At 45.5% G+C, this 20,386-nt stretch overlaps 1 protein-coding gene across 2 annotated transcripts in view; it reads right to left on the bottom strand.

Annotated features, from left to right (window-relative positions):
- The window catches only part of TTC8 (tetratricopeptide repeat domain 8), an 86,549-nt gene that overhangs the window by 13,379 nt on the left and 52,784 nt on the right, over positions 1 to 20,386 (bottom strand). For both annotated transcript variants that reach the window (XM_077463742.1, XM_077463743.1), the window contains 6 exons: positions 19,509 to 19,596; positions 17,522 to 17,632; positions 16,318 to 16,457; positions 16,003 to 16,177; positions 13,007 to 13,129; positions 1,248 to 1,331 (listed from right to left, as the gene is read on the bottom strand). In XM_077463742.1, the coding sequence (XP_077319868.1) occupies positions 1,248 to 1,331; positions 13,007 to 13,129; positions 16,003 to 16,177; positions 16,318 to 16,457; positions 17,522 to 17,632; positions 19,509 to 19,596 (721 nt within the window). The remainder of the gene's footprint in view (positions 1 to 1,247; positions 1,332 to 13,006; positions 13,130 to 16,002; positions 16,178 to 16,317; positions 16,458 to 17,521; positions 17,633 to 19,508; positions 19,597 to 20,386) is intronic.

The raw sequence follows: 20,386 nt of genomic DNA, 5'->3' as shown, positions 1-20,386 counted from the left end.
ATCTGCAACACTTTTTTAGTCATGTCCGTACCTCTCCAATGCTGGCGAACCCCATCAATACCCCAGAACCGGAGTAGGGAGGGGTCCTTGTTGTGCATCAACCTAAAATAATTGTATACACTATGGCGTTTAAACCCATTTTTTATATGTTGTCTATATGTTCTCCCACTCTTTTTGCCATGGTTCTAGTGGTTCTACCAACATATTGGAAATTGCACATTAACATAAGCATTCTACATGCCTTGCAGCTCCTAGATTCCTAGAAATTACTATACAATAAGACTTTTATCCGTGTCTCCTATGGAGTAATTTTTTACATCCTAGTTCCATCGCGAGTGGCCATTGGACTGGATTTAGGCTATTAGCGGAACCAATCTGGTGTTCCAAAGGCATTTTTTGACCATCCTGTAAAAAGGGGTCAAACATCTCTGGTGAGTGGCCATCTTCATACTGAGAACTCGTGGTGGAAGAACTAGAAGTTATATCTCAGAGCATTTTGATTTGGTATTGGGAAGTTGGGAATTTATCACTTATGGACTTTTTTACTTGCTATTATGACAATTTCTTTCATTAGTGTGCACATTTAAGCTTGATGCACTGTATATTTATTCTTTGTGCAAAGTTTTTTATGAACATGTATAGCGCCAAATACTTTATTTCAATATTTTAAAACAATTATAAAAAGGAGGAGGAATAAGTACTGCATTGTGGAAAAGTGAAGGATGGTGATAGGGGAGTGGGGAAGACTTGGGGAGAAAGAAAATGAGGCTCGTCTGGTGAGCATGATGGAGTTTGAGATCCTCTGGGCCATATTGACTAAAGAAAACCAGCAGGGAAGCCTTGTGGCTTCACAGCCAGTTTCCTACTGCACGAAGCACAATGAGCTTTGTGAATGGGCCATAGTCTTCTGGGACCTGTGAGGTCCCAGAAGGTTGTGGGGAAGGAGGGGGGCCAAACTTTTGGGGGGGAGCGGGTAGCTGTCAAAACTAGGTACCCATTCCCCCCTAAAAGGGGTGCGGAGCGCTGCTTTAACTCAGTATGCCTTCACTTTTTGCTACGTTGCTGAATTCCTGGAATTAATCTTTGACAGCCAATACTTCCTGATAATGCCAAGCGCGGTGTTCATTATAAAGTTTAATTTAGTCTTGCATTGTCTACTTAATGAACTAACACTTCCCACTGGGTAACCTCTACATTAGCTTTAAATTAATAAACCAGCTGCCATATTTTCCAATCCAGATACTCACGTTGTCGGAGATAGAAGCAAAGTTGAAATGTGGCTCGTACATATGAGGGGCCAGGGCCGCCGCGGTTTGCAGTAGAGCTCGGGCCTGGAGGGATGAAAAGACAACGTATCACCACACAGAATTTCGCATACAACTTACATTTTCTACAATATTCCATTAAAGCCCCACTCCGGGCAAAATCTATCTTTAGTAGTCTGATGGGCACATCGATACCTAGTAGTAATGTTAGCTCCATTTACCTTACAAAAGCACCATCCTCCTCGTATCATTCTTAAAAGTCAGGCCTCAGAGGCCCTTTAAAACTTCCTGCTGAAAAGACCGGACAATTGTCGCTGCTCCATGTTCATCAGGGTGGCGGGTCCCTTCACTTTTCATGTGTAATATCCCCACCACCAGTATTAAAGAGCAGTGGGCAGTACTAATCTAATTCTGCCCCTATGTTCTAATCTCTTAAACTACTCCCCATACACCACCCACATATCCACTCAATGAAAGCGCTGACACTGCCAATGGATGGATGTGTTGAGTAGTTCTATGTGGTGCCCAGAAAGGATTAGGAAATGATGTGGAGTGCCACAGAGTTCTCTTCCACCAAGCCCAGCCATTCCAGTATATAATAAAAAATAAAACGCAAACTGATCACATCATGGGTACTCATATATATTAAAACACACACACTTTCATTTACATTGTCGCTTCTATTTCAAAACATGGATGACGGCACTAATTATTTTTAACATAAAAAATAAAAATCTAAGTACATTTTTTTAATAACTGATATGCAGATGTCACATGACCCAGCTCTCTGTATATACTCCAATATGTGTGACTCTATAGTCACATGGACATGTGCGTTCCGGTGTGTTCCATTGCGTTTTTGATGCATTTTACAGCATTCCAGTCCAGTGCAGGTAAAAGGCAGCATGTTCTTTTTTTCTGGAACTTGAAGACACTGGTGTGAACTATGCCATTGAAAACCGCAGAACCTACTTTCTATTAGAGCTGCACGATTCTGGCTAAAATGAGAATCGTGATTTGTTTTGCTTAGAATAAAGATCATGATTCTCTCACAATTCTTGCGGCGTAACATCATCTTTCACATTATACAAAAAAAATTGGGCTTACTGTGTTTATTTTTTTTATTTTTTATTCATTAAAGTGTGTTTTTTCCCCCCAAAAAATTGCATTTGAAAAGACTTCTGCCCAAATACAGTATGACATCAAATATTGCAACAACCACCATTTTATTCTCTAGGGTCTCTAATGTTTGGGGGTTCTACCTAATTTTCAAGCATAAAATAATGATTTTAAAGTGGTTGTAAACTCTCCCCCACAACATTGTCCCATGTAAATCAGCATAAAACCCCCTAATGAACACTGCTTTTAGACATCGCCTTACTTAGTATTGTAATTCTTTTTGTTCTTTAGAATAACGTCACTGAGCATGCCCAGATCTCCCCTGATTTACAGCACACTCTGTGTACTTTGTCCATCTATTATCAGGACTTCCTACAGCACACAACACTGAAATCCCAGGAGAATGAGAGCTTCCTCTTACACCCCATGTGACATCCATGCAGTGTAAAGCAGGGTATGGGACAGCATTACTGCAATCTGATCAGCTGAAGCCGATAAGACTGACAAAGGCAAACACTACTAGGTAATGGCATAAGTAAATACTATGAAATAAAACAAATTAGCTATGAACAGGGAAGCAGGGTTGCCATAGAAACAATGGATTGAGAAGGAGGCTTGGTTACCAGGACAGGAAGTACTCAATGTAAGGGCAGAAATACACTCCACTATGGACTCAGAAAACAAAACTTAACCCCCAGAGACAAGTTTTTTTAACCACTTACAGACCGGACCAATTTGCTGGTCAAAGACCAGACCCCTTTTTGCGATTCGGCACTGCATCGCTTTAACTAACAATTTGCGCGGTCGTGCGACGTGGCTCCCAAACAAAATTGACGTCCTTTTTTTCCCACAAATAGAGCTTTCTTTTGGTGGTATTTGATCACCCCTGCGGTTTTTATTTTTTGCGCTATAACCAAAAAGAGAGCGACAATTTTGAAAAAAAACGCATTATTTTTTACTTTTTGTTATAATAAATATCCCCCAAAAATATATAAAAAAACATTTTTTTCCCTCAGTTTAGGCCGATACGTATTCTTCCACATATTTTTGGTAAAAAAAAAAAATCGCAATAAGAAATTATTGATTGGTTTGCGCAAAAGTTATAGCGTTTACAAAATAGGGATAGTTTTATAGCATTTTTATTAATAATTTTTTATTATTTTTTTTTTTACTAGTAATGGGGGCGATTTTTATTGTGACTGACATTGTGGGGGACACATCGGACATTTTTGACACATTTTTGGGACCATTGTCATTTATACAGTAATCACTGCTATATAAATGCAGTGATTCCTGTGTAAATGACACTGGCAGTGAAAGGGTTAACCAGTGGGTGGCAGTGTAGGGGTTAAGTGTTCCTAGGGGTGTGTTACTAACTGTGGGGGGGTTGGGCTTTCATTTAATGAACACTGATCTCTGCTCCAATCACATGGAGCAGATATCAGCGTCACTAGTTGCTAGGCAGAATGGAGAAATGTTGTTTACACAGCATTTCCTCCATTCGGCCGCTCCGTGAGACGATCGCGGGGATGCCCGCGGCGATCGAGTCCGCGGGTCCCGCGACCGGACTCACGGGGGTCCCGACCAGCGCAGGAGCGCGCCGGCGGCGGCGCGCTCCCGATGGCAGGGCGGCATTGAATATTGGACGTACCTGTACGCCAATATGCCTGCCCGTGCCATTCTGTCGACATACATCGTCGTGCGCTGGTCGGGAAGTGGTTAAAGTTTCCTTAAACAGTAAGTAATATGCGATTTGGGCTGGATTACAGTGGCTATAGTTTGATAATTACTTATTATAATGGACTAAATGAAAAGAAGCATCAGAGTGGGAGAGTTTACTTCCTCTTTAACTTGAAACCAACAAGTGTCAGAAAAAGGTTTAATGTTTAAGTGGTTAAACTTCCCTCATTTACACGCTGAAGTTCATTCCTCTGATCTAAAGGACAAAAAGTTACTATGTTTATAGTTGGCCAAGGCTGAGGAATGTTGTGATACTTGGCAGACTGCCTTTTTATGTTTTGTGTTTTGTTTAGTGACAGGGTCAACTGTCACTCTAATCAACCCAAGACCCCGACATTACGGCTTTGTTTAACCACTTAAGGACCGCCGCATGTAAATGTACGTCGGCACAATGGCACCGACAGGCACAAGCACGTACATGTACGTGCTTGCCTTCCAGCGGGTGGGGGGTCCGATCGGGATGAGGAGATGGCCGTTGGTTTCTGGCCATCCCCTCTCAATCGCTCCTGGCGAATGAGAAGCTTCCCCCGCCTGTGTAGTGTAAACACAGGCAGGGAGGAAGTGATGTCATCCTCCTCGGGGCGGTCTTTTTGACTGGACTGCGAGGAGAACACAAAGTAAGTGCACCAAACACTACACTGACATGTAGGTACACATATCACCCCCCCAGTCACCGTGTCACTGATTGCAGTGATTATTTATTTACTGATCACTGCATTTAGTGTCAGTTGTGACAGTAAAAACTGTCAGGGCAGTTAGTGTTAGGTCCAGGGTAGCCCACTACCCCCCCAATAAAGGTTTAACCCCCTGATTGCCCCTAGTTAACCCTTTCACCCCCTTTTGCCAGTGTCACTAAGCAATCGTTTTTCTGATCGCTGCATTAGTGTCACTGGTGCCGCTAGGTAGCTAGTTATTTTTTTAGGTTCACCGCCAGGTTTTTATAGCGCTAGGTACCCCCATATACTACCCAATAAAGGTTTTAACCCCCTGATTGCCCCTAGTTAACCCTTTCACCCCCTTTTGCCAGTGTCACTAAGCGATCGTTTTTCTGATCGCTGCATTAGTGTCACTGGTGCCGCTAGGTAGCTAGTTATTTTTTTAGGTTCACCGCCAGGTTTTTATAGCGCTAGGTACCCCCATATACTACCCAATAAAGGTTTTAACCCCCTGATTGCCCCTAGTTAACCCTTTCACCCCCTTTTGCCAGTGTCACTAAGCGATCGTTTTTCTGAACGCTGCATTGGTGTCACTGGTGCCGCTAGGTAGCTAGTTATTTTTTTATGTTCACCACTAAGGTTTTTATAGCGTTAGGTACCCCCATATACTACCCAACAAAGATTTTAACCCCCTGATTGCCCCTAGAGTTAACCTTTTCACCAGCGATCACCTTATAAGTGCCGCTGGTTAGCCAGTTAGTTATTTAGGTTCCCTGTCAGGTTTTTATATAGTGTCAGGGACCCCCAAATACTACCCAATAAAGATTTTAACCCCCTGATTGCCCCTAGTTAACCCTTTCACCAGTGATCACCGTATAAGTGTTACGGGTGACTCTGGTTAGTTAGTTGGCTTTTTATAGCATCAGGGCACCCACCATTTATTACCCAATAAAGGTTTAACCCCCTGATCAGCCGGCGGGTGATATCAATTAGGTTTTAGGGTCAGGGTCTGCGTCGCCCCAGGCAGCGCTAGGTTAGTGCCAGTACCGCTAACACCCACGCACAAAGCATACACCTCCTGTAGGGGTATAGTATCTGATCTATACTAGCGTCCCCAGCAGTTTAGGGTTCCAAAAAAATGCATTGTTAGCGGGATCAACCCAGATACCTGCTAGCACCTGCGTTTTGCCCCTCCGCCCAGCCCACCCAAGTGCAGTATCGATCGATCAATGTCACTTACAAAACACTAAACACATAACTGCAGCGTTCGCAGAGTCAGGCCTGATGCCTGCGATCGCTAACAGTTTTTTTTGGTAGCGTTTTATATTTAAATCCTGAAGGCGGTGCTTGGTTTTCGGGGTCCCGTACGTGGCTAGGCTCCCAAAAAGTCCCCCACATGTGGTATCCCCGTACTCGGGAGAAGCAGCAGAATTTATTTTAGGGTGTAATTTCACTTATGCCCATAGCGTGTGTGAGCAATATATCATTTAGTGACAATTTTGTGCAAAAAAAAATAAAAAATTGTAATATTCCTGCCACTTGTGGCAAAAATTAGAGTTACGCTTACCGGTAACGTCTTTTCCAGTAGTCTTTCAGGACAGCCACTATGAGAGATAGACTCCTCCTCTTCCTCTGGAAACACTGCGCCAGCCCATAAATTCTTACTTCCCCTGCCGGACCTCAGTTATATCGAGAATACCTCCGGCCAGCTGGGGAGACACAAGAACACATTAATAACATATTTATCAAATACTATTATCTTGCTGCGCTCTGGTCTTTGTAAGACTCCCCCCAATTTTCGGGTGGGAACTAGGGCTGTCCTGAAAGACTACTGGAAAAGACGTTACCGGTAAGCGTAACTCTAATTTTCCCTAATCGTCTTTCAGGACAGCCACTATGAGAGGATAAGCGAGCACTTACCAGTTAGGGTGGGACTACAGCTTGCAAAACCTTCCGCCCAAAGGTTTGCTCACCTGCCGACACCAGATCCACTCTGTAGTGTTTAACAAAGGTGGAATAGCTGGACCATGTTGCTGCTTTGCAGATCTGTTCTGGCGTAGCTCCTGCTCTTTCTGCTTGGGAGGCTGCCATAGCTCTAGTGGAGTGTGCTTTAATACCCACTGGGATTTCTTTCCCTGCTGCTGAATAAGCCTGCTCAATGGCTACTCTGAGCCACCTAGCAATAGTGCGCCGGGACGCTTTACAACCTTTCCTGGCCCCGGAAAACAAAACAAATAAGGAATCTGACCTTCTGAATGCCTTGGTCAGTTCCAGATAGTGTAGGATACATCTCCTAACATCTAAATAATGAAATCTTAATTCCTTCTCACCGGAGGGATTGGGACAAAAAGAGGGCAAAACAATTTCCTGGCTTCTATGAAAGCTGGATGCCACTTTCGGCAAAAAGGCTGGATCGGTCTTTAAAACTATCCGATCCGGAAAAATAACACAAAAGGGAGCCCTGACTGAGAAGGCCTCCATCTCACTGACCCTCCTGGCAGTTGTTACTGCTACCAGGAATACTGTCTTCAGAGTAAGCTCTCTCAGAAAACACTCCTTCAAAAGGTTCGAAGGGGGGTCCAGTTAAACTCTGCAAAACTAAAGATAAATCCCATCTGGGAAAGGACAGACCCTGGACCGGTCTCTGTCTGGACAGGGCCCTAAAGAATCTGACTACCCATGGATTGGTAGCCAAATGATCCTCCAAAAAAACACTAAGGGCTGATACTTGGCCTCTAAGGGTACTGATGGATAACCCCTTATCTGCCCCACGTTGCAAAAATTCCAACACTGCGGAGGAGCTTCGTACAGAGAAAGAGCTCTCTGCGCACCACTTGTTGAAACGTAACCAGACCCTTTCATAGATCTGGCGAGTTTCCTTCTTCCTACTGTCCAGAAGGGTAGAAACTAGTCTCTCTGAGAATCCCTTAGATTTTAACAAACCCTCCTCAGTAGCCAGGCCGCTAACTTCCACTGGTGTACCTGTGGGCATAGGACTGGCCCCTGAGAGAGGAGATCGTCCCGAAGGGGCAAGAGCAGGGGAGGTTCTATCGCCAACCGTTTTAGTACTGAGAACCATGCTCTCTTTGGCCAATGTGGAGCCACCAGAATCAGCGATGTGTTTTCCATCGGAAACTTCCTCAGAACTGCTGGCAACAACACTGGAGGTGGGAAGGCATAGCAAGTTCCGAAATGCCAATCCTGGCTCAAGGCATCCACCCCTAGAGCTCCCTCTCCCCTTTTTAGGGAGAAAAAACAGGGGGTTTTTGCATTGTCTTTGGACGCGAACAGGTCCACCTCCGGAGACCCCCCATCTCTTTACTATGAGATTGAAGACCTCCTGGTTGAGAACCCAATCGCCCTCCCTCAGCTTCTTTCGGCTGAGAAAATCTGCTACTACGTTTTTCTCTCCCCTCAGGAAAACGGCTGAGAGCGAAAGGGTGTAGGTCTCGGCCCAGGACAGAATCTCTGTTGCTAAAGACAACAGGGTTCCGCTTCTGGTGCCACCCTGTTTGTTCAGATAGGCCACTACGGACGAATTGTCCGACCGCACCTGAATGTGGTGACCCTGAAGCTCCTTTTTGAAGAATCTGAGGGCTAGTCCCACTGCCCTCAATTCTTTCCAATTGGACGATCGAGTCAACTCGTCGTCTTCCCAAGTGCCCTGGGCTAGAAGGGAACCCAGATGTGCCCCCCAACCTTTTCCACTTGCATCTGTGGTTACTACCCGAGAAACCGGGATGAGCCACAGACGACCCTGCGACAGATTTGTCACTTTCCTCCACCACCAGAGGGATCTTTTTACCTGGAGGGGAATATGTACCAGGGTGTCTAGGGCCTCCTGACTGTGGTCCCACACCCCTAGGATGAAGGTTTGTAGGGGACGAAAGTGTAGCCCTGCCCACTGTACTGCTGGAAGGGTGGATGTAAGGAGACCTAGTACTGACATCAGAACCCTTATGGAAACCAGCTGGTTGTTTTGAAGAGAGGCCACCGCACTGTCCAGTTTTTGTACCTTTTCTTTTGGCAGAAAAACTCTCAACAGTGTTGAGTCCAACAGAAAACCTAGATAGGAGATCTGTTGTGAGGGGATCAGGCTGGATTTTTCCAAGTTCAGAAGCCACCCCAGGTCTGTAAGGACCCTTTTGGTTAGATTGAGATCCTTGACCAACTGAGCTGGGGATGCTGCAAACAGAAGCAGGTCGTCCAGGTAGGCAATTACACATACCCCCTGGAGCCGAAGAAAGGCCATGGCTTCTGCCAGGACCTTGGTAAAAATGCGGGGTGCAGAGGATAGCCCGAATGGCAGGGCCTGAAACTGAAAATGTATTGTTTCCCCGCCCAGATCTATGGCAAGGCGTAGAAACTTCTGCGAGGCCTCCGCTATAAGGATTTGCAAATACGCGTCCCTTAGGTCCAGAGACACCATGAAACAGTTGTGGGGCAGGAGCGCTTTTACTGAAAAGATCGATTCCATGCGGAATCTCTTGTATGTCACTGAAGCGTTTAGAGGCTTTAAGTTCAGAATCAGCCTGAACTTCCCTGAGGGTTTTTTTACTATGAAGACGTGAGAATAAAACCCCCTTCCCTCTTCTGCTCTCGGGACCTTGCGAATAACATCCTGATTCTCTAACTCCCTCAGAGCTTCTAGCAAGGCCTCGGCCTTTACCATGCACCTGGGTAGATGCGTGACAAGGAGCCTTTGAGGGGGTGGTCTTAGGAATTCCAAGAGGTACCCCCTTCTTATTACCCCTAAAATAAATTGATTGGGGGATATTGCTTCCCACTGTGGAAGAAAGGCCCCCAGTCTTCCTCCCACTGTAGTTGGACTGTCACTGGGTTTTACTGGGCTGGATAGGAGGGCGAAAAATCGCCCCTCCTCTGCCCCTGCCTTTTTGGGGCCAGGTTTTCTTTTTTGTCTCTGGTTTAGAGGTTTCACTACGCCCCTGCGGACGAAACCCCTTCTTTGTTGGTACAGGGATTTTCCGTTTGAGAGGAAAGGACTTTTTCCTGTCCGCTGTCCGGTCTAGAACCGTCTCTAGCCCTGGGCCAAAAAGGAGGTCCCCCGTGAGGGGAATCCCACAAAGTTTTATCTTGGAGGCATTATCCCCTGGCCATGTTTTTAGCCAGAGGGCCCTTCTGGCCGAATTGGCTAGAGCCGCCGTTCTGCCCGACATGCGGACGGACTCAGCAGAGGCATCTGCTATGTAAGAGATCCCTCGCAGCATAGTAGGGAAGGATGACAGAATGGTTTCCTTATCTGTGCCTGCCTCAATATGTTGTTGGATCTGTGAGAGCCAGTGCTCTAAATTGCGAGCCACAACTGTAACTGCCATTTCAGGCTTAAGATTGCCAATGGCCGAGTCCCACGTCTTTTTAAGCAGAGAGTCAATCCTTTTATCCATGACATCTGCCAACGCCCCCATGTCTTCAAACGCCAAGTCTGTGTGTCTGGAGATCTGGGAGAAAGCGGCATCCAACTTGGGACTTTTATTCCAAAGGCATGCCGGGTCCTCTGAAAATGGGAACCTTCTTTTGAGGGATCTGGATAAAAAGGGTTTTCTCTCCGGATCCTGCCACTCCTTTTTAACTGTTTCCATTAACACATCGTGTACTGGAAACACCCTTCTCTTTGGCTCCCCCAAACCAGAATACATTTGGTCATGCAGGGTAAGGGGCTTTTTATCCGTCTGGATACCGAGGGTTGTATAAATTGCCTTTAAGAGGTCCTCTACCTCATCAAGGGATAACTTATATCTGGAGGCTTTCCTGGACCCATCCTGGTCCCCCTCGGAACCCTCCTCGGAATCAGAAGAGGAACTGTCTGGAAGTTCCCTATCTGTCCCTGAAGGGCCTGCAACCTCTGTCCCCCCTACACTAGGGGGTTGGACCGGGGCAGAACTCTGTGCTAGAGGTGGGGTTGTATCCTGGGGAGATGGACCCGTGGGAAGCTGGAATTTTTCAAAAAGGGACCTAAAAGAAGAGAAGGTGGACGAGAGCTCTTTAACTGAAGCTGCTAGTCCTGACTCCTGTTCAGATTCCCTTTCCCTAACAAGGGAGTCAATACAGCCTTTGCACAACACTTTGGTCCAAGATTCCCCTAAAATGTCCCTACAGGAGGCACACTTCCTTCTAGAGCTATGCGTAGACCTAGTTTTTTCCGCAGCTTTCTAAAAGAAAGGAAAAAGAAAAAACAGAAAAAACAGAGTCAATCAAAAGCTCGGGATACAACCCTGGGAGTGCACTAGACCCTTTTTATAAAACGAAGGGATCTGAGCCTCCCCTCCCCCCTGGCCACCCAGGGGGTCTGCCCCCCCACCCATGATAGAACCATACATTGGGGTGGGGGGATCCTAGATAGAGAGAACCCCTCCCCAGGGCGCTCTTACCTTAGGAATGCTGGAGACAGAGTCGGACGTTTGAGCCTCGGCTTCCGACATGACTGCAGGTGGCTGCTTAACACCGAGTTCCACGCTGCCTGCGCGCGTTCTGAACTCATCTCCAGCTTGTGCCCGGCCCTCCTATCAGCTCCACGACCCGGAACCGGAAGTCGATCGAGGTCAAGCCTTCGTTTTCCGCCGGATACGACGTCGCCCGTCGTTCGGCCCGCTCGGTTCAAGAAAAAAAGGAGGCGGACTGTACCCCCGTACAGGGAAATCATCCGAACGGCTTGCCAGCTGCGTCCCTGTAGACGCGATAGGAGTCCCCCACGACCTGAAGCCGCGCTCGACTCGGAAGGGGTGGCAGTACCTGGTGAAGGTAAGTAAACCGTTCGACCCGTCCGACACGCGGACGTTGGTTGCGAACGGTTTGAACCCGGCTTTTTTAAAACGAAGCCCCTGCTTCTATCCACCGGGCTCTTTAACGTCAAAATGGCCACAGCCTCCCCGACTGATCGGCCTAGTTCCTTGCACAGTGTCTCCCCGCCGGAGGAAACACTAATAACTGAGGTCCGGCAGGGGAAGTAAGAATTTATGGGCTGGCGCAGTGTTTCCAGAGGAAGAGGAGGAGTCTATCTCTCATAGTGGCTGTCCTGAAAGACGATTAGGGAAATATAAAATATTTAATGGACTCAACATGCCTCTCAGTAAATAGCTTGGGGTGTCTACTTTTCAAAATGGGGTCATGGGGGGGGAGTTGTGCTATTTTAGCATTTTATGGCCTTCGAAACTGTGATAGGTAGTGAGGAGTAAAATCAAAAATTTGCACCCTTAGAAATCCTGAAGGCAGTGATTGGTTTTCGGGGTCCCGTACCCGGCTAGACTCCCAAAAAGTCCCACATATGTGGTATCGCCGTACTCAGGAGAAGCAGCAGAATATATTTTGGGGTGCAATTCCACATATAACTATGGCATGTGTGAGCAATATATCATTTAGTGACAACTTTTTGTAAACTTTTTTTTTTTTTTTTGTGTAATTATTCAATCACTTGGGACAAAAGAAAAAAAAAAAAAAATATTCAATGGGCTCAACATGCCCCTCAGCAATTTCCTTGGGGTGTCTACTTTCCAAAATGGGGTCATTTGGGGGGGGGGGGGGGTTTGTACTGCCCTGCCATTTTAGCACCTCAAGAAATGAGATAGGCAGTTATAAATTAAAAGCTATGTAAATTCCAGAAAATGTACTCTAGTTTGTAGACGCTATAACTTTTGCGCAAACCAATAAATATACGCTTATTGACATTTTTTTTACTAAAGACATGTGGCTGAATACATTTTGGCCTAAATGTATGACTAAAATTTAGTTTATTCGATTTTTCTTATAACAAAAAGTAGAAAATATCTTTTTTTTTCAAAATTTTCTGTCTTTTTCCTTTTATATCGTAAAAAATAAAAATCGCAGAGGCAATCAAATACCATCAAAAGAAAGCTCTATTTGTGGGAAGAAAAGGACGCAAATTTCGTTTGGGTACAACATTGCATGACCACGCAATTACCAGTTAAAGCAGTGCAGTGCGAAATTGTAAAAAGACCTCTGGTCCTTAGGCTGACAATTGGTCCGGGGCTTAAGTGGTTAAGATCGATTGACTCAAGAACAGGAAGACTGGCTTCAATAAATGCATTTTATCAAGTGCTAATGCATGGCACTTTGTGTTCTGCACCGCACTGCCATTCATTTAGAACAGCACCCCAACACACAGGTGCAAACGCAGCTGCAGTACTGCGCACAGGACACATGACAAGCATCTTTTTAAGTTATATGAAAAAAACACTCCAAGTTACTAACCTGCTCAAAACGATTTTTGCGCATCTCCAGGACAGCCAGGTTATTATAAGCCTCTGCATGATCATTGCTATTGGCCAGAGTCAGCTTGAAGCATTGATATGCCAAATTAAGGTCACCAATCCCCTAAAATAACAAAACACGGGGAAGATCAATAGAAAAAAAGCCTATAATATAAGGATGTCAGTGATCTAAAAATCAATACAACTATGCACTCCCATCAAGGACATGCTCCTGGGATACGATAAATAATCAGAATTCAGAGTCATGTCCCTGAAATAAGCAATGGCTCCAAAAGTGATTCTGCCTGTATGAGCCCTTCTGCCGACGTATATTGGCGTGAGGTGGTCAAGTGGTTAAAAAAGAAGTCCAGCCAAAGCTTGTTTGGCTGGGCTTCTCCTATGGACCACAGGAGTGCAATTCATTTTGCACTCCTGTGACCCATTTTCAGCAGCGAGCAGGTTAAAGTCCGCTCTCTGCTGACGTTGTGGATATCAGTCCAGGTAATGCTTCATCCCGACAAAGTCTGGATCCGCCAGGTGCCAGGACCGACACCCCTCTCAGCGAGCCGCTGAGAGCCTGAGATGGCCTGCTCCGCCTCCTGCCCAGCTCAGAGCACCAGTGAGCGAAGAGGGAGAGGAGCAGAGAGCTCTGACAGAATGGGGGAAAACAAAAAAGAAACCCCATACTTCTCTTTTAAAGTGGTTCTGCACCTAAAAAAAAAAAAATATTAAAAGCCAGCAGCTACTAATATTGCAGCTGCTGACTTTTAATAAAATCACACTTACCTGTCCCAGGGTCCAGCGATGTCGGCGGCAGATGACGAGCGATCGCTCATCTCGCTGCTGCCCCCACCGCCATCCTCTGTCAGGGAATCGGGAAGTGAAGCATTGCGGCTTCACTGCCCTGTTCCCTACTGCGCATGCGCGAGTCGCGCTGCGTGTCTCTTCTGGTCCCCGCTGTGTCCTGGGAACTGTGTGTTTCCCAGAACACAACGGGGGGGGGGGGGGGGGGGGGGGGTTTTGGCGGGGCGTCTGCGGCGGTCTGCCCAGAAGTGGGTGCAGATACCTGGATTATCCAGGTAACTGCACCCCCCTCCCCCCTGAAAGGTGCCGATTGTGGCACCGGAGGGGGGAGGGATCAGATTAGCGGAACTTCCCCTATAGGGTGAAGAACCGCTTTAAAGTATAACTAAATGCAAACCTTGTTTTCAGTTTTGGATAGAGTGGAGAGGGATTAGAACCCCAGTCAGCTTTTATTGCCGTCTGTGCCCCCATTAAGGAAATTCACCCTATTAGTCCTATTTAGAATTAATATTGAAAATAAAAGAAAATCTCAAAATTTTGGGTTGTCCCCAGAAAAGAAATAGAGGGGAAATCTACCTATGGGGCCAATAGTTCTGGTGATCTGAGGGCCCCAAAGGATTCCCTTGATTTGGATTTCCTCTAATTTGTTGTTTTGGCTATGACAGGAAGTGAAGGGAAATCTGCCCTAAAAAAATAAATAAAAAAAAAATAAATAAATAAAAATCTGTCAGGTTGGCCGTTATAACCCTCCTCTACTCTACGCAAAATGAAAAAAAAATTTTTTTGCCTATAGTTCCATTTTAACACCTTGATTCCAGCACCTCCCGGCCCTTTAAGGTGTTTCAAATGCCAGACAGGATTTTTGGAGTTTATGATCATGTGACCACTGTGACTGGCTGTCACGGTGGTAACATGATTTGAAAGCTCCCAATCGCAAGCAGCGATTGGAAGATTTTCATTAGCTGCCGGTAACTGTGCCAGGTGTGCACAGGGCACACGCTCTCGGCACAGCTGTGCTTGCAATGTGGTATGTAAATAGCGGCCACTTGTTGCCAAGGCCCATCTGCTTAGAGGTCGCATATTTGCATGCTGTCCACGCCAAGAGGTTAAAAGTATGGTTTTGGTGTTCCCCCCCATCATTACCTAGAAGGATGCAGCATCGGTCTGATGCTGCATCTGTCTCCCGGCGCCTCTGCACTGAGTACTGAGTGATCGAACATCACCGATGGCTCGGTTCTCACAGCTCCCAGAGCAGAGAGAGCTGTTGACTGTCAATCAGCCTCTCTCCGCTCTGCTCCTCCACGCTCACTGGAGCACTAAGCTGTGGTGGGACGGGAAGTGGCTGTCTCAGGCTCTCAGCGGCTCGCTGAGAGGCTGAAACAGGTGTCAGTCCAGATAACCGGTGGATCCTGACTTGCATTGTCGTAATGATGCGGTACCTGGACCGATTTATGTGACGTCAGCAGAGAGCGGACTTCAGACCGTTCTCTGCTGAAAACAGGTCACAGGAGTGCAAAATGGATTGCACTCCTGTGACCTGTAGGAGAAACCCAGCCAAAACTAGCTCAGGCTGGACTTCTCCTTTAATGCCCTATTTGTATTCTGTGAACAGATGATATATATACTGTATAATATGTGGACTTCCTGTTCTTCAGATACACCTCCGATTTGTATAAATGTTCTATAACTAAATCACGTTGCTCTTCTTACATAATGTCATCACTATTAGGAGAGATTTACTAAAACCGGTAACAGAATCTGGTGCAGTTGTGCATAGTAACCAATCAGCTTCTAACTTCAGCTTGTTCAAGTAAGCTTTGACAATAAAACCTGGAAGCCGATTGTTTACCATGCACAACTGCACCAGATTCTGTGAGCTCCAGTTTTAGTAAGTTTCCCCCTGTGTGTATTTTACATAAACAAAAATGATCCCCCTATTTTTTTTTGTACAATACCCGAGTCTACCACCATGATGTAGGAGGGAACACACCAGAGGACAGTTTGAAAGGAACTCATATGGGAGATGCTAATATCAAAATGGTTTTGAAGCTCATGCTTCTGAGGCCTTCATCCTGATCCTTGCTTTACTAAGTCACTGAGCTAAAGCAAGCAAGCATGTGCAGATCAAGTGTCCCAACACTCCTCTAGTTGGATACTTACCATCAACAGTTAAATTTCCACCTGTGTACTCACCACAGCAACATGCCCCAGATTGTACCAAACATCTGCCACCTCCTCGTCATTCTCAGCCAGGGACAGGGCTCTCTCAAATGACGTCAGGATCATGTCATACTGTTGAGCGTAGAAGCAGCACAGGCCCAGGTTGTTAAACATCTGACAGTTATAGACTCCCATCTGAAGGAGCCGCCTGTGGGGACAATAGGAAACCTTCAATGGCTTATTACAAGAGGGAAGCCATTACGTTATTAAATCGCTGTAAATGGTTACAAATACACCATAGACATCCCATAGATAGGGTCACTTCCAAGCACCAAGAAATCTGCTGACCTGTAATATCGCAGAGCAATCTCTGGCTGGTCCGTGTAGAAATGGCTGCTTCCAATGCACGCAATGGCTTCTACATGGGTGTTGTCTTGTTTAAGGACCTCCTTGTAGTATTCAGTGGATGAGGTCAGGTTATTCATTTCCTAGATGATAAAAATGAAAATGTATTGCTGCCTTCCTACCAAACTACCAACAGCACAAACATTTTCCCTGTAGACATATTTCATAATCTAACAGACCTGGACAGACACGTGTGTTTTCCGGCTCTAGCCTACTCGTTTCTGATGTCTTGTATGAAGAAATGCGTAGGGTGGAGCCGGAACACACGCCACTGCACATGAGCAATCCAGCCACAGCCATATTAGTTTAGGGTTTTACGCTATGGAAGGTGTATTTTGTCTCCTTTTATAAATCTTTGCCTGTGTTGTCTATGTGAAGCCTTGCTATACTCCAATAGGTGGGACACATTGAAGCAACCTGTCGGGACATCTGCAGCAGCTGTGAGACTGTGTGTGAATTGGTATAATGCATTTTGGGACCTCTTCTTGTGAGTGGCATTAGTATCTGGTAAGCCCCCACTCTTCACTCACTGCGGTGGTCTTCTGTGGTGATTCCTTTGCAGAGAACAGCCCAGATTCTCGGGTCTAATACTGGAATTCCTATCTCCTCTCCTCCTATCTCTCTGACTGCCCGCTCATCAGGCAGCTTGCTATGGGGGGACACTCGTGCAAGACACACCAAGCGAGGCTTGGCCCTGCCCCCTTTACTGGCTGTGATTGACAGCAGCGGGAGCCAATGGCTTTTAGCCAACGAAGAGGCAGAGATGCGGGAGAGCAACTGCTCTTGCGCACATCACGCCATGTAAGTATTAGGTGGGGCTGCAGGGAGAGCTGCATACTGAACTTTGTGGGAGTATAGAATGCATGAAGATAAAAAACCTTCAGCCTTTAGTACCACTTTAACATGTATGCAACATTTATATAATGATTTTTAAGGCTTTCCCAGCTAAAAATCAGTTATAAATTATAACACACTGGGCTACAAAGACAAAGAAATGTAAGACATTGGATGGGGCTTGAAACCATACTGCTAGAATCCTCCTCTATACTCCATAAAGTACTGAGGTCTGCTCTGGGCCCAGATCTAGAATGCTCTAGGAAGTATAAAAAATGATTATATATAAATAATGAAGAGCAGTGCGACCCACCTCGTGGATCCGTGCCACCGCACATAGGAGCATCACTTCCTTTGGAAAGCGGTCTAATCCTTGTTTAAAAAGGGACAGAGCGGTCAGAGGTTGGTCCATCCTTACATATACCTGAAAAAATAAAAACAATAAAAAGTGGGGCTCAATCACGCAGCTCACCAATTACAAGATAACTGCAGTTCTAGACTAGGAATGTCCAACCTTTTGAGCATACTGGGTCACATTGGAAGAAAAGGAATGCTCTTGGGCTGCACATCAAATACACCAACATGAGCAGCAAAAGTCAGACAGATGCCACATGAAATAAATTATTAAACAACCACCATTCACAATCAGCAGCAGTTCTCAAACCCAATCCAGTATGTGTGACTACAATGAAAAAATATTTAAAATAAATATATCAACAATTGAAGTTACTCAAAATAGAAAATGATATAAAAAAATAATTTTATATATATATATATATATATATATATATATATATATATATATATATATATATATACACACATATACATATACACACACACACACACTGATAGGCGGCACTGATGGGCAGCACCGATGAGCAGGCACTGATGACTGGCATTACTTATGGACACCGATTGGTGCCACTGATGGAGCTTTTCTGTAATCAGGGCACTGATGACCAGTGCCCGGATTACCTTCTCAGGTCTCCTCTGCGAGGAGATGCTGCTGATCGGCACTCCTCGCCCCACACAGTGTCAGTGTGAGGCGAGGAGAGCCGATTCATGGCACTTCTGCATTTACATGTGACCGACTGTGATTGGACACAGCCGATCACATAGTTAAGGAGATTGGGAGCGCGTTAACGGGCGTTCTGAGGCGCCGTCATACAGCATCCTTCCAGAATGAGAGCTACACTGTCCCTCCATCATTTGACAGTGGGTTGGCGGCAAACAGTTAACAGTAATGAGTTGACCAGCTGATTTCATTAGCACACCCCCTGCATCATCTACCCTCAGCTCGTCAATTCCTTCCTGTGTCATGACCTAAAATCTGACCAGGAAGTAAGGCGGAAGTAATTAGTGTGTTTAAACATCCACCAAGAGAGTTAGGTAAGCTGGTGCAGAATGGAAAAAAGTTTAAATTTTTTGCAAAACTGGAATTTAGGAAAACAAAAGGTGAACTTATATATATATATATATATATCACACACACACCCTGGCAAAATGTATGATTTCTTGGCCATTTTTCAGAGAAAATGAATAACACAAAAACATTTTTTTACTCATGGTTACAGCCCTACTGTGAAGCATGGTGGTGGCAGCATCATGCTGTGGGGATGTTTTTCAGTGGCAGGAAATGGGAGACTAGTCAAGATTGAGGGAAGGATGAATGCAGCAATGTACAGAGACATCTTAATGATACCCTGCTCTAGAGCGCTCTGGACCTCAGACTGGGGTGAAGGTTCATCTTCCAACAGGACAACAAAACTAAGCACACAGCTAAGATAACAAAGAAGTGGCTTCAGGCAAACTCTGTGAATGTCCTTGAGTGGTCCAGCCAGAGCTCAGACTTGAACCCGACTGCACATCTCTGGAGAGATCTGAAAATGTCTGTGCACCGGCACTCCCCATCCAACCTGATGGAGCTTGAGAGGTCCTGCAAAGAAGAATGGGAGAAACTGCCCAAAAATAGGTGTGCCAAGCTTGTAGCATCATACTCAAAAAGACACGAGGCTGCAAATGGTGCCAAAGGTGGTCCACCAAAGTATTGAGCAAAGGATGTGATACTTATGTACATGGGATTTTTTATTTTTACTACATTTGCAAAGATTTCAAACAAACTTCTTACTTTTCTGCGTATGTATGTATGTATGTATGTATGTATGTATCCATGAGAAGCAGGTTCTAAAGACCAAGCTCCCCAGTGCTAGATCATTCTTAGATCACTCGGTCAGACTTGACCGATTGATAAATCTGATGTCAAGTTCTAGAGAAGCTGATAATTTGCAAACACTTACCTTTCCCAGGTACAGAAGCGTGTCCACCATATCCTGATGTACAAGAGCCGATTTAAACTGATTCTCTGCTTCACGGAACAGCCCCAGCCTGTATGAGAAATACAGATAAACATTTTATCTGTTTACAGATTCTTCAAATATTTCTCAGCACCCTGGTGGCATTTATGCAGTACTTTACAAGTCTCCTGAGGAAGCCAGTGATTTGTGAAATCTGTTGAGCTGAAGTTACTGCACACACATTATGGCCCCGCATGTATTCTCTATGATTTTTACAGCCAGTCAGCACTTAATGCACACCTGTGGTGATAATGTGGTAAACGACAGCTAGTAAGATTCCTTACTTCCAAAAGTATTGTCCGTGATCAAAAACCAAAGTTTCAGGCAACTAACATTTCCATGAGGTCAGCAATCTCACCCCTCCTATTCTCTTATGGCAGGCATTCCTCAAAAGAGCCACCATATAAAACCTATATAAAAAGGTTAATTTACACCTCAACTGGGATCTTAATTGAAAAAGTTTAGGGTGCCGCTTCAGGTTTCCATTCAAATAGACTCTGGTGACTCACGCTAAAGGGGTGGTGGCATAGAAATAAAGAGCCCATCCTGGATCAGTACACACACTCATGAACAAAAGATAATTCAAATGCTGCACACCAGAACAGCCAAGGTGTAGGACAAGTGAAAGTGACTTCAGCCCAGCTCGACCAGGCCATGTCTCCAACGCATTTCATCCTGCTCACAGGGACTTTAGTCATGGAGGACCACTATATGACCAAATCCTGTGGGCAAGGAGAAATGCATTGGAAGCATGGCTTGGTTGGAGCAGGGCTAAAGCCGCTTTTACTTGTCTTATACCTGGGCTGCTCTGGTAACCTCAG

Source organism: Lithobates pipiens, unplaced genomic scaffold, assembly GCF_037356315.1.
Source record: "Lithobates pipiens isolate NorthernLeopardFrog02 unplaced genomic scaffold, aLitPip1_a1.2 Scaffold_30, whole genome shotgun sequence".
Classification (NCBI taxonomy): domain Eukaryota; kingdom Metazoa; phylum Chordata; class Amphibia; order Anura; family Ranidae; genus Lithobates; species Lithobates pipiens.
The sequence above is the reverse complement of the archived record's forward strand: the minus strand, read 5'-3'. Positions and strand labels throughout refer to the sequence as shown.